The 13,928-nt window shown below is 39.8% G+C and overlaps 1 protein-coding gene across 3 annotated transcripts in view; it reads left to right on the forward strand.

The window, feature by feature from the left end:
• MIER1 (MIER1 transcriptional regulator) overlaps positions 1-13,928 on the forward strand; it is a 63,701-nt gene that overhangs the window by 46,273 nt on the left and 3,500 nt on the right. For all 3 annotated transcript variants that reach the window (XM_075936185.1, XM_075936184.1, XM_075936183.1), the window contains 5 exons: positions 1,624-1,775; positions 3,111-3,192; positions 4,856-4,950; positions 7,376-7,503; positions 10,194-10,330. In XM_075936185.1, coding sequence (XP_075792300.1) covers positions 1,624-1,775; positions 3,111-3,192; positions 4,856-4,950; positions 7,376-7,503; positions 10,194-10,330 — 594 coding nt within the window. The remainder of the gene's footprint in view (positions 1-1,623; positions 1,776-3,110; positions 3,193-4,855; positions 4,951-7,375; positions 7,504-10,193; positions 10,331-13,928) is intronic.

Consider the following 13,928-nt stretch of genomic DNA (forward strand, 5'->3'; position numbering starts at 1 on the left):
GTCTTTAAGGTTCCATAGGACTGCTCATTATTTATACATAAGACTTTGTTCACCACCACTGCTTGATTTAACTACTGTCGTTTTTTCCATAGTCATGCCTGTCCAATGGTGGTTGTTTTTAGCCTGTATTATTGAGAGAAAATTTGAGACTTCAGCAATCTCAAAATAACTCGCTTCTATTTTCATCTCAGGTAGTAGATCTTTTCAGCAGAGTACAGGCAGTCCCCGGGTTACATACAAGATAGGGACTGTAGGTTTGTTCTTAAGTTGAATTTGTATGTAAGTCGGAACAGGTACATATTGTAAGGGAAACTCTAGCCAAACATTTCTCCAGAGCTCAGTTTTATTCTCCCACACCTCACTTTCCTCAGTCCTTTGATTCTCAAGCTGAGGTGTCTGCTGAGAAAAGCCGCTCCGCATCTCCCTGGTCTGCTGGGGGGGCACTAGCTTCGCGTCTCCCTGGTCTGCTGGGGGGAAGCAGCTAGTGCGGGGTTGCCTCACCCCGTTTAAGTAGGAATCCGATGTAAGTCGGATCCATGTAACCTGGGGACTGCCTGTACAATGAAAATTGCACAGTCTTATTTTGGTGGTTAGGTGAAGGCAGTCTGACTCTCTGTTTGAAATAGTGCTGCTATCTTGTGATTTTTGTAACTTAAAGGGAGGAGGGGGGGAAGGGCTTTTCCCCCCCTATAGACATTGTGTATGCTTGGGGAGTCAATTAGATTCACAATGTTTTGCAGCACTTCAGTGGGTATGTATGTGTGTATATATGGTCATGTATAGACATGTCTAAGAAGACGTTCACTGCAATTTTAACAAAATGCAAAGAAGATACCAATGTAGAATTTCTAACTATAGCTAGAGTACTCTATTCAAGATTTAATAATCTGAAGATCCTTCCAAAATCTGGGAGAACTGAATTGTGGAGCATGCTTTCAGAGATCTTAAAGGAGCAACAATGATGTGGAAACTATAGAACCTGAACCACCAAAAAAGAAAATCCATTCTTCTGTAGGTGGAATCTGACTTGTTAAGAAAATGAGCATGTGTCAATCTATACTGCTGTGGATTGTTATCAAGCAGAACCCTTCATTAGCATGAATGTACGTCCTCTGGAATGGTGATTGAAGCATGAAGGTCCATGTGACTCTTTAGTGCATCTGGCATGTAAATATCTTTTGATGCTGACACAGCAATGGCATATGCCTATTCCCACTTTCAGGTGAAATTATAAACAAGAAGCAGGCAGCATTATCTCCTCCAAATGTTCATCTAAGCAATTGGCTGAACAAGAAGTAGGACTGAGTAAAACTTTAGGATCTCTAAGGTTTTATATGGCTTTATTTTTAAATGCAGTTATTTTTGTACATAATTCTGCATTTGAAGTTCTGTGTTAACACGTTTTTATTCTGTGTTGTAATTGAAATAAATATATTGAAAAGGAAGAAAACATCCAAAATATTTAAATTTCAGTTGGTAGCCTATTATTTAACAGGGCAATCAACTGTGATTAATTTTATCACTTGACAGACCTATTTTTAACTTAGTATGTTTTCTTTGAGGTTGAATAGAAGTTAGTCTTACAAAATATGCTTCATTTTTCTTTTGTTTTCCTTAATTTAGTATATGAAAATGATGACCAACTGCTCTGGAATCCTGATTATTTAACAGAGGATAAAGTGATTGAATTCCTTAATGAAGCCTCCAGGCGAACAGGAGATGAGAGAGGGCTAGATGCAATTCCTGAAGGGTCACATATTAAAGACAATGAACAGGTACACATTAGAATTTTTAATAGCCTTAGGGTGTGTTACAATTGGTATTGTAACTATCTCATTTGCTACCCCATACTTCAAAATCTGATTTGAAATCACTTCCATTTTTTCCTCTTATCCCCATCAGAGGAAATTAATTGCTTTTTCCCTCTTTCCTCCTACAAAAGCAAATGTTTAAGAATGCAAATCAATAACACAATACATATTCATTTTTAAAATTAACAAGTGCATTATGAAACATCTTTTATCTTCAAAGATCTAAATTCTGGTCTCTCTTCCTGTTGTAGATTTTATAGCTCTTTACTAACAAGAACCAAGTTCTGTTCCTGCCTTAACAAAAAAAACATGGACTTAACAAATGTGTACAGTTATTAGCGTTTTGATGTGCACATATATTCAGTTTTCATATTAAAACCATGTCAATCTTGTTAATACACATCTGAGGGTGAGGCTGAACCTATGAAAAAGTGAGAATAGATTCCTTAAAGTGCAAAATCACCAGTCTTGCAGATTTCTTAAGTGTAAGGATGCATGGTAAAATTGAATTGCCAGCCCAGTTTGGGTACTCTTTGTGTAACTAACCATATGTGTACATTTATGGGAATATCAGAATTCCATTTGAGTCTCTCCATAAAATAGGCAGAAGCTATACCTGTTGTCACTTCTGTGGCTAAAGGATCAGTTGTACACTTTTGTCCTATAAATGAGAGTAGAGCATGGAAGCTATTGTATGTAATACTATAATACAACATTTTAGAACAAAAAATGAGGGAAAAAGTATGTGTTTTATATATGCACTATCTAGAAGGCGTGTAACCTGAAAGGTGCCTGTCTCCATTGGGAAGTTTTTTGTGTGCTAATATTGAGCCTTTAAGTAGATTTTAAAATATATTTTTTAACTGGATTTTTAGAGAAATTAGACTTTTCAGAATAAATATAAGTAATAGTTGTACCTAGGGATGTAAAATCCTGTTTAATAGGCTAGCCGGTGTAACACATTGTTTAACCGGTTGACTTGATTTGGCTCCCTCTCCTGCCGCTGGGCTGGTGGTGCCCCGCCAGGCACCACCTGGCAGGGACTGCACAAGATGGGCTAGAGCAGCCCTTGCTTGGGTGGACCAGGATACCTCACAGTCGGGGCTGCTCCGGCATCCCAGTTGGAGCAGCCCCTGCCTGCAGGATGCTCAGGCCCGTCGCAGACAGGGGCTGCTCCAGTTCCCACCAGTTAACTTTAAGCCATAAAACTGTCACATCCCCTTTGCACCATTGTAATAATATGCAAATTCATTAGTATATGGAGTCAAGCATTAAATGTGTAGTTTTTCACCTTTCCAGGCGTTGTATGAATTGGTTAAGTGCAATTTTGATACTGAAGAATCATTGAGAAGATTAAGATTTAATGTAAAAGCAGCCAGAGGTAAGAATACTTCAGATTTTAAATGTACTTTTATTTCCCCCCCATACCTCTTTTAATTTGTCAAAATAATTAAAATTAAGCATTGATTGCTGTTGTCAGATATCTCAGATCATGGTAGGATTTCACATCCACATTGTTATAGCACTATTATGGCTTTTCCCCCAAATTTAGGAATTAATGAACTCTGACCCCATATTTAGGGTTCATGTCTAATGGAGCCATGTAGGGACATACATACACTGTGCTTCTAAAAGTTAAGAGCCAAGATGAGATTTTGGAAGATGAAGTGATGAGAATAATATAAATATATAAGTACCTTAGCAGTAACCCAAAAGAAAGAGGGCTTATGAATAATAGCTTGACATTTTTATTCATTACTTTGCAACTTTTAGAATTCCGTATCCACCCAACTAAATTATAAATTGTTGAGGGCTTATTCTCTAGACTCAAGTTTATATAATTCATTACATTCTTGTGTGTGAAATTATACCGGAATTCATAATTATTTGTAGAAAAAAAATTAGGCCTCTAACTCTTGTAGATAGAAAAAGATTCTAAATTTTAATAAACTAACCTGCATTTTCAGAAGACACACTTTGAGTTCACTGTAAATTGTTTTGTCCTTGTACAGATTTTTCCTTTATATCCTTCTGTCTGATATTTCCTCTTCATTCGTTTAACTTTCATCTTCTGACTTGGGTCTTCCTGTATTTCTCTTCACACACTCCAAGCTTGCACGTCTCTTAGTACTTTATGCCTGCTCTGCTTCTGAAGTCATTTTGTGAAGGTGATGGCAGAGAAAATTAGAACCCTAGACCTGTCTACATGAAAAAAATTGCTGTAAAGCATAGATTCGCTTCTTTCTTTCCCACACTACCCCTCCTGTGCCCTGGGTAGATGAGACCAATCTCTTCCATATTTTGGGTAATATCTTGACTGATAATAAGAGCTTTGCCACTGAGGTCAGCGGGACCAGAATTTCTCACCCTGTGCTGTGGAAAGCATGATGGCTTATTTACTGAGATAGGCCTACCCTTAAGTCTCCTAATCTTTCTTGACAGTTGCTCATTTCAGTGAAATGTATTGTCAAGTTGATCTTCTCTGGGCTTCTCTGCCACAATTTTCCCAAACGTTGCTAATACCAGTTCATCATATTGGCAGAGGTAGTATAAGAAGTCCATTGACTGCATAGCCATTTTAACTATCATGCTGGTTCTGTCTGTATGGAGTAAATTTAGGCAACAGTACTTAAAATGAGAGCAGCAGCTTAACAATGTTGCTAACAGCACTGGAGCGGAACCAATATTTGTTGAAATATTTCATTTTTAAGGTTTGAATTTCCCTAGTATCAACAGTCTTGACTGTCTGTGTTTAAATGCTTTTTGTCCCATCTATTCCAGTAGCTAAATGATATTAAGCATCATCTGAGGGATCCGTTACTGACAGTTCTTAGCAAACGAATCCCTTTTCCACTTTCAGACTGAAACAGATGCTTTCTGATTTTCACACTAGTAATTGGAATTTTGGAATGCTGTTCTCCTTTAATCATATTATGATCAAGAAACTTAAATACAGAGTATATTTTGTATCAGATTCTTGAGTTTCCATTTGTTATCCTTATGCTGTCACTTTAAAATGTTTTCTATATTGTTTCTTATATCAGAAGAGTTAGCTGTATGGACAGAGGAAGAATGTAGGAATTTTGAACAAGGACTGAAGGCCTATGGAAAGGATTTTCATTTGATTCAGGCAAACAAGGTAAGAATGTTTTAAAAAGTAGTTATTTTCCTACTGTTTTTGTAGTTAAAAAGATACTAAATATATCTTAACTTCCCTCCAGATAACTTGTTTAATTTAGTCACTGTGTTATACATATCCTTCTTTCACTTCTTCTATAGAAGGTTGTTCTGATAAGCTTCATGAGTTAACTGGCATTTTATGGAATATGGGAAAATGATTCCGAAATGCTGTTTTTGTTATACAAGGCCTTTAATGGGTCTGTTCACAAAAATGTTAATCAACAATATCATTTAATACTTAACTGGTCAGAATATGTTATCTTGTTAAGTAGAGTTAAAGAGCCTGTAGAGGATGGTAGGCATCTTCAAAAACGCTGCAATCAAAGTTGTTACAGGAATATTAATAGGAATTTTCATATTGTAATAATTCTTGCGTTTATCCACTGATTTTACCTGGACATTTTGGAGTAGAGTTCAAAATTTGACTGTATACTGTATTCAGAGCCCTAGTCAAATAGAAGTTAGAGGGTAATGAAATCTTTTTTTCAGAAACCACTGGGGAATAAAACATAGATGGAGTCTCCTACTAGTAATACAACAACAAAAATCATATTGGTAATCTGCAGGAATACTGGTACTATGGTATTTTTTGCATTTGTCCAAAGATCTCTGTCAGAGCATGTGTAAACCCCATAAAATGGGGAGTTAGAATCTGCTTTCTACAGTTCTCTTATTATGGTTTTTGCCTGCCCCACATGCAGACTCTAGGGCTGCTCTTCAGCAGATGTAAAACGTGAAGTCATCTATCCCAAGTTCCTAAATATTGTTCCCATTGCACACATGGGGCATGAAAGCTGCTGCTTCTTAAATTGCTCCCTTTAATAGGATCAAGGCTTGAGGCATCCTCCTTGTTAGTGTGTTCCTGGTGCTTCTCTGGTCACTTGTAAACCTATCCCTGTAGCATGCACCTCCTTTTGCCAATATACTTATTCCTGCTCAATGCTGCGGTAAAGTACTCTTCTATTTGAAATAGGTGCCAAGCCTAGAAGGGACCATTGGGATGATCTAGTGTGACTTCCTGTAAAACACAGGCCATAGAACATCCCCCAAAATAATTCCTAAAGGTATATCTTTTAGAAAAACCTGCAGTCTTGATTTTAAAGTAGTTAATGAAGAAGAATCAACCATAACATTGGTGAACTGTTCCAATGATTAATTAACCTCCCTGACAAAAATGTATACCTTTCTCTGCTAGATTGAAAAGCCATTTATTAAATATTTATTCTCCATTTAACATGATAGTTTCTTGATTGGTAGTATGCCACAATTTTGCGGCTGGCATATTCATTTTCATCTGGACTGGTTTCCTTGAGCTAAGCTAGTCACTGAAATGTGGACATGCACAGAAATTTTCTGCCATTGTGAGTTAATGTTTGAGGACAAAAAGCTCAGGAAGCCCTCCTTCCCTGCCTAATTTGCTCATTTTTTATCAAAATAGGATTTGGCATTTAGCTTTATTTCATAAAATAACTTCCAGAATATTCCTGAATTATGATTAAAAATAGGTGTGTCTCAGGAAATAAAGAATTGCTATGCTGGAGTAGGTGGACCTCTGATTTGATCTGGTATCCTGTTAGACAATGACCAGCACCAAGGAAAGTATAAGACCTCTCCTGTAGGTAGATGTGAGATAATCTGCCCCTATCTCTTGTAGCTCTCATCCTGAGCTCTTAATAATTGAGGGACTTGATCCCTGAAATATCCCTTCCTAAACTTTTATCATTTAAACATCTAATTCCATTTTGAATCATGTGAATTGATTTGCCTTAAGTTCCTGTTATCAGTAAGTTTTTAATTACATGTTATTTATAATTCATCCCCTTTTAAGTGCATTGAATATCTTCTTGGCCTTGTGTTCAGAGACCAGGAGAACAAATGTTCTCCATGTACCATTTATTACTTTTATCCTGTCATCCTGTTCCTCATCATATTAGGATGAACAATTTTAAGGGAATGCTTTGAGTCTCCACTCTGGCCATACAAAACCTCTCAGTTAGGGTTGCCAGGTGTCCGGTATTGAACTGGACAATCTGGTATTTTCACCTCCTGTCCAATTAAAAAAAAATTCAGAAAATACTGAACACCTAAAACATCTGGTATTTTCTGATTTTTATTCTGCTTACCAGGTTCTGCAGGGGAGCTATCTAGCCCCGTACGGCAGCCATCAGCAGGTTGTTAGGGCCAGAAAGCCTCAAAAGTTTTTCTTAAAGGGGCCACCTGGGTTTATTTTATTTTATTTTATGCTTAACTCTTGGTGTGTCCCCCACCCCGGTATTTTTTCAGAAACCATCTGGCACCCCTACTCAAAGTCTAATGTATCTCATAGTTGCTAGAAAAAATACATTTGAATTAATCAACGTTTTTGTGTGGCACCTGTTTCACAGGTACGAACCAGATCAGTTGGTGAGTGTGTGGCATTTTATTACATGTGGAAAAAATCTGAGCGGTATGACTTCTTTGCACAGCAGACCAGATTTGGGAAAAAGAAGTATAATCTTCATCCTGGTGTAACGTAAGTTGTGCTGTTTTTTTCATACATGTCAGATCTATAGACTATTCTTAATATTGCTGTCTTTAAGGTGTCATGGGACTCTTTATTTTTGCACATCAGACTAATATGGCTACCCCTTTAAGAATTTACATTGAACAGTTCATTTAATTTAGCTTGTTTACTATTTGTGAATTGCCTGAACAGATACGTTTCTATAGCTACATTTGTTGGTGAATATTTTTAAGTAAACACATCACAAATTTCAAATTGACTTTCTGCAAGTATTCTGCAATTTCTTCAAATCTGTTTTGGCAAACATTCATGTCAGTAAAATTGTTCTCTTGAATATTTGGAGAAAGTAATAGTATGCACATGCAGGTAAAGCATGTTTGTTTAAATTTAAATGTTTGCAAGTAGTTATTTTCATCATTTTACTAGGTTGTGTAGAAGAAAGAAAGAGCCTGAAGCATAGGCCTAGTGCTTGAACCAAAGTAAGCAAGATTTGTTACTAGGAGTAACAGACAGGCTGTGTCAAAAGCAGATGTTTGCCTGCAAGTCAGTGTCTCTCAGCACTGAAACTGCTAGCACTGGATAACTGCAGATGAACTATGTAAATTCAAAACACTAGGACAGTACAGGGACATCCAGCTGTACATGATAAAATAGTTTGAAACGAGTGAAAGCATACAAAGGGTAGCGAATGCTTTGGAGGAAAGTACAAGGGAGATACCAAACATGTCATTAATGCAGAAGATGATACGTTAGGTGTGTATCGTTGATTGTTCATTTCTGTCTGTAAATGTTGGTGTACTTCACTTAACTCTTTGGCCAGCCTACGGGGCAATAGTGAAATCCACACTATTAATTGAGCCATGTCCATTTTCCCAGGTACTGACAACTATTTAATGTACTGTGTTCGACAATGAACCTGACCCAGGTGCCTTCATACCTTATCTGAGTCAGTGGTCTTTAGGGGTTCTCATGAAGTCTATTATGCTAGCTACCTGTGCAGAGCCGGCATGGTATGCTGAGGGAGCATACGAAAATGCAGGCAGCCAAACATTTATCATCAATGACGGAACAGGAAACCTGTCAGGATGCCACACCAGTAAATCCTGAATTTACTGTATCGCTGTCCTCAACTACTACAGGTGGTCGCACATTTTGTAGCTTCTATGTGTTGAGCGAATTGCCAAGAATTCCTTGCACTCTATTATTCCCTTTGCTCCTTTCCCATTCTATTTCATGGACTCATTGTACATGTAACCTTCATGCCAAGGGCTCTGTACATAGCCCTTGATTGCCCCCTCCATTGTGCAATTTGGACAAATAACAGGAGAATCAAAATTAGAATGGGTCGAACCTCTCTAGTCTGGCAACATCCATGGTCTGGCATGATTTTAGTTAGCTGGATGTCCCCTTAACATGGGTGTGGCCAAGCTTTCTGTGGTCCCGTAAAGTTTGTTTACAGACATCAGTCCAACGCTGTGCTCTGTGCCATTATTTAGCTCTAATTTATCCTAAATGTCTTCTAAGATCCCAGTAAGCAGTAGAAATATTGGTAATGCTGCTAGACAACATAGACCACCTGTGGTTTAGCAAATTCTCTGGTTTGACACCAGTCAGGTCCTGAGGGTGCCGCACTAGAGAGGTTCAACCTGTATAAGTATCAGGGGTAGTTGTGTTAGTCTGAATCTGCATAAAAAACGAGAAGTCCTGTGGCACCTTATAGGCTAACAGATTTATTGTTGCATAAGCTTTTGTGGGCAAAGACTCACTTTGGGTATGTCTAGACTACAGGCTTTTGTCGACAGAAGTTTTGTCGACAGATACTGTCGACAAAGCTTCTGTCGACAAAGAGCGTCTAGACACATTCAGTTCTGTCGACAAAGCAAGCTGCTTTGTCAACAAAACCCTGTAGTCTAGACACAACCCTAGATGCAATAACACCTTCTGTCGACAGAACTCTGTCGACAGAAGGCGTTATGCCTCGTAAAATGAGGTTTACCAGTGTCGACAAAACTGCTGAGTTCTGTCGACATAACTCAGCGGTAGTGTAGACGCAGGTTTAGTTTTGTCGACAAAAGTCCACTTTTGTCGACAAAACCCTGTAGTCTAGACACACCCTTAGTCAGAGGCAACCTGTATAAGGAGATTAGAAAGCACAGAAAAGCTATAAAGCACAGGTTGAACCTCTCTTGGTCTGTCACCCTCAGGATCTGATTGGTCCTGAACTAGGGAATTTGCCTGACTGGGGAGGCCAAATGCTGGTCCCTCTGATCCCAGCTGCTGGCTCCTGGGGGCACTGACCCCTACGTTATGCTGCCAGGTGGTGGGGCTCTGCTGACCATCCCTAGAGTGCTACACTCCCCAGGGCATTTGGGGGGGGGGTGTCAACTTTCAGCCATTGGGGCCCTGGGCTGCCGGCCCCCCTTTCCCTGTCCTGCAATATTTCTTGGCCCAGCCCGCTGATTTTTCCAAGTGAGTGCTCTAGCCTCGGAGCGCCACTGGGTCACCAATGATGCTGGAAAGGGGTGGTGCCAGACTAGAAAGAGGGTTGTAGGTAAGTCTGGAGTAGGGAGGTTCAAACTGCACCTAAATACTTGAAGCAGGAGTAAAAAAGGGTGTGTGTGTACAATATATTATGAACGCACATGACCAAGCTGATGCTAAAAAGCTGAGCTGATGCTGAGTGTGGTGTTTGTTTTTAGGGACTACATGGATCGTCTTTTAGATGAAAGTGAAAGTGCTGCTTCCAGTCGAGCTCCGTCCCCTCCCCCTACAACTTCTAACAGCACTACCAGTCAGTCTGAGAGGGAGGACAGCACTAGCAACAGTAATCAAAACGGTAAGTAAACACTGATTTCTCCCCCACTTCATCTCCTTCAGTTATAAAATAAGTTGCCATATCATAGAAACAATCTTGGAAATTAACTAAAAAGTTGTAAAAGGAATATTTTAATGAGAATAGAGAGGACCCATGTAACACGTAATTTCCAAGGGGCTTGGTTAGGTACCAGCTGTAAGTTACAAAATTAAAAGACCTAATTGCACATTAATTTAAATACAAAATGTTTGACAACTTTAGCTTTCTTCCACTTAAATATTTTCTTTTCAGACTCAGCCCTGCCTACACCTATGCATGTGTTTAACTGAGTAGTTCCTTCGACTTTAAAGCTAAGTATGTGACAAGCTAATGCTTCTCCCGTACTTGCTTCAGGTGACACATGAGAAGCAGAGCTAACTAATCTGCTATCCTTACCTGAATTTGGGTGTTGGAGGGCTGGCATCATCAAGAGGAAAAGAATAATAGATGTTCAAAGGGAAGAAAGGTGTGGTGCAGGGGTGGGAAGTGCAGGGGTGGGAGGGATCTATGAAGCATAGTGATCCTGGGATCAAGAGGGACCAACATGCTGCAGAGAAGGTTGGATGGGGAGAATCTGTCAGCTGCTTGCTTTCATCTCTAAGGACAACCTTTAGTGTTCAGACACTTAAAAAGAAACTGGCAAGTAGAATAGAGAAGATAGACACAGAGTTGCTGTTTATATTGGTGGCATTCAGGAAGTTAGTTGTGCTTATGAGCTAGCAGTGAAAGAATTTAAATCTTCCGGGTGCACATACTATTATTTGATTTCTAAATGTGACAAGATCTCCTGTAACAAAGTTGAATCAGTCAAATTCTTCTCATAAAATTGTAAACCTTGAAGTCCTGAAAGATTAACATTTCAAGAATATTCACAGTGAGCTTCAATCGTCATGAATACAATGGCTGAGCTCAATGAACTTTAATGTGACACCATTACAGATGAGATACATTTTAGCCATTTCTATAGAGAACATAGTAGAGCAATTCAACTCACATTTGCCAGTTTTCATTCAATGATTGAATTTGGTTTTAGTATGGGAGACAGCAGGCTTCAAAAATTCTATATCATATATAGAATTGTGAGTATTTTTCTTTTGATAATTTTTTTTTAAAAAGCTAGTAACTTTTCCCAGATAAACTAATTTGTGTAAGGAAAGAGCTTCTTTGAAGGTGAAATAAAACAAACTAAACAGCTCTGGTTCTTGTAGATTTGGTTTTTAACTCACCTGCAAACTGAAGTATGCACCATTTCTTCAGAAGAATAATAATTTGTGCAGTTCTGGATCTCTAGAATGATGATGTAAGAGTGACACCTAGGGATGTGAATGATGTCAGCTATTCAATAAGCAAATGCTTATCGGATAATCAAATCAACTAGTTGCTTCCCCCCTCCCCTTGCCTTTATCAGAAAGAGGCAGCAGGAGGGGGGGAGCAGGAGGGAGAGGAGAGGAGAGGATACTTCAAAGTGGCAACACCATGTGGAACCTGGGGCCAGTTGGGGTGTCCCCAGGCTGCAAGTGGCATTTCAAAGTAGCAGTACTGCATGAAGCCCGGGATCAACTAGGGACTCCCCGACTGACCCTGGATCTGCGTGGTGCTCCTGCTTTGAAAACACCGTGGGGAGCACGGGGACAGCGGGGGACTGCCTTACTGGCCTTGTGCTCCTCGCAGCGCTTTTACTACACTTCAACGGTGACAGCCCTAGGGCTGTTGCTACACTTCAAAGGCTGAGACTCTCTATCAACTAATCGAATAGTCGATGCAATTTGCAACTTACTTGAAATTTAACATATGCCAGTTATATTTGCTGAGTTTTCAAACAAATCAGCTTGTGCTCTTGCTTGTTAGCCCTGCGGCCCCAGTAATACAGCTGGGTGAGGAAACTGGATTCTATTCATCATGATGCACCAACAGAAATATTTACCAACTTCCATATCCAGGACCAGTCAAATTCAGTGAAAATAGATTTTAACTGATCTTCCTAAAGACATAATCTAGAGAAAATGTTGTACACAACACAGCATGTGAGACCATAGTTTGGCCTGTAGAACCTCCAAGAGTTCAAGCTGAAGTTTCAAGGCTGGCAGTTAGGGGAAAATTTGTAAATTATTTATAAACAGTACATGTTGGACTTGGAACCTTGCGGGATACAAACATGAAACCCTGCACTCTCACTGTGAAGCACTTTTCAGTTTGGAAGGACATTTTAATTAGATCATTGATATTCCTTGATTTTAAAATGATAAATGTTTAAAATAGTTTTCTATTATCTTTAAAAGAATGTATGAAATAACTTTGAAAGTTAGAGAAAACAAGCTCTATTGTTCATCCCCAACTAAGTAATGTTGAGGTGTATATTGAAGAAAATTATAGTTGGATTTTGGAAAAGAAAGTTATAATCAACTCCTTTCTTGTACATGAGATAGGCCTAAAAGTCTGTCCAAACCTACAGGCAGAGTTAGAAGTATTTTTTTTTTTTCAACTGCCAGTCGTTCCACCTTAGGCACAGGAATTTGACACTTGTCTTTGTTGTGCATCAGGATTTTTTTATTGCTTTCATCTATATGTATTAGAAATATGTGTGTGTCTTTCTGTCCTGTCTGTCCATCAGTTTATTCAAGAGCTCCTCCAAAATCATGAGTGGGCAATAATTTTTGTAGGAAGGCCACGTCATGAATTTTGGTACATGGTCACGGGCTGGCTCTGGCCTCCCCTGAAAGGGCAAGGTATTGGGTGGAAGGGGTGGGGCTAGAGGCTAAGTATGTGTGTGTTTATGAAAGAGAGATACTGTGAGAGAGAGAAAGTTTGAGACAGATTGTGTGTGTGATACAGTGTGTGTGCTGACTGTTGCTGGTAGGTTCCTAAAAGAAGCCACACTGACTCTAAGACAGGGAAAGCTCTCCTGCTCTGTTGTCTCTCCACTCCCTTGCTCTGCAGAGATGCAGCACTAGGGGGTAGTGTGTGCATGTGCATGAGCACTGAAATCTTAAACAGTGCATTGCCTCTTAAGACAGCCACTCCTCTGAGTCACTTACCATCCATGCTTCAGACTGGAGCAGGTCCACTGTGTGTCTCCTCTTCCTGACCCCTGCTCTGCAGAGATGAGGTGTTGAAATGCTTGGAGAGCTGGCTCTGGCTCTAGGGCCTGATTGTGCCCATCCCTGTCCTAAACGATAAGCGCTAGGGCCACCAAATTTGATATGCAGCTTCCTCTTAACCAAATCCGATCTTGCTTTAAGTTAAGTTATGCCAGGACAATGAAACTAGAAAGTTTCCTCATAAAATGGAAAGGGAGAGGTCTGGTAGGAGGGAGTTACACTGTGGGAATGATCACGGAGACAGCAAGTGCCCCAGTGGAAGGAAGCCACTGGCTGGCAACAGCCCCGTACCCCAGCCTGACCTGGAGAGCAGCTACTGGCCATTGCACAACCCTGCTGTCCCCAGGTGGGACCCCAGGCAAAGCTGGTGGCTGTGGTGCATAGCTCCCCTAGGCTGCTCCCTTCCTCTTCTGCTCCTCCCTGCTGTGGGCTGACCTGAGGAGAAGAGTCAGGGTGCGCAGCCCCACTCCTGCCTGGGCAAT

Source organism: Pelodiscus sinensis, chromosome 9 (assembly GCF_049634645.1).
Source record: "Pelodiscus sinensis isolate JC-2024 chromosome 9, ASM4963464v1, whole genome shotgun sequence".
Taxonomy (NCBI): Eukaryota; Metazoa; Chordata; order Testudines; family Trionychidae; genus Pelodiscus; species Pelodiscus sinensis.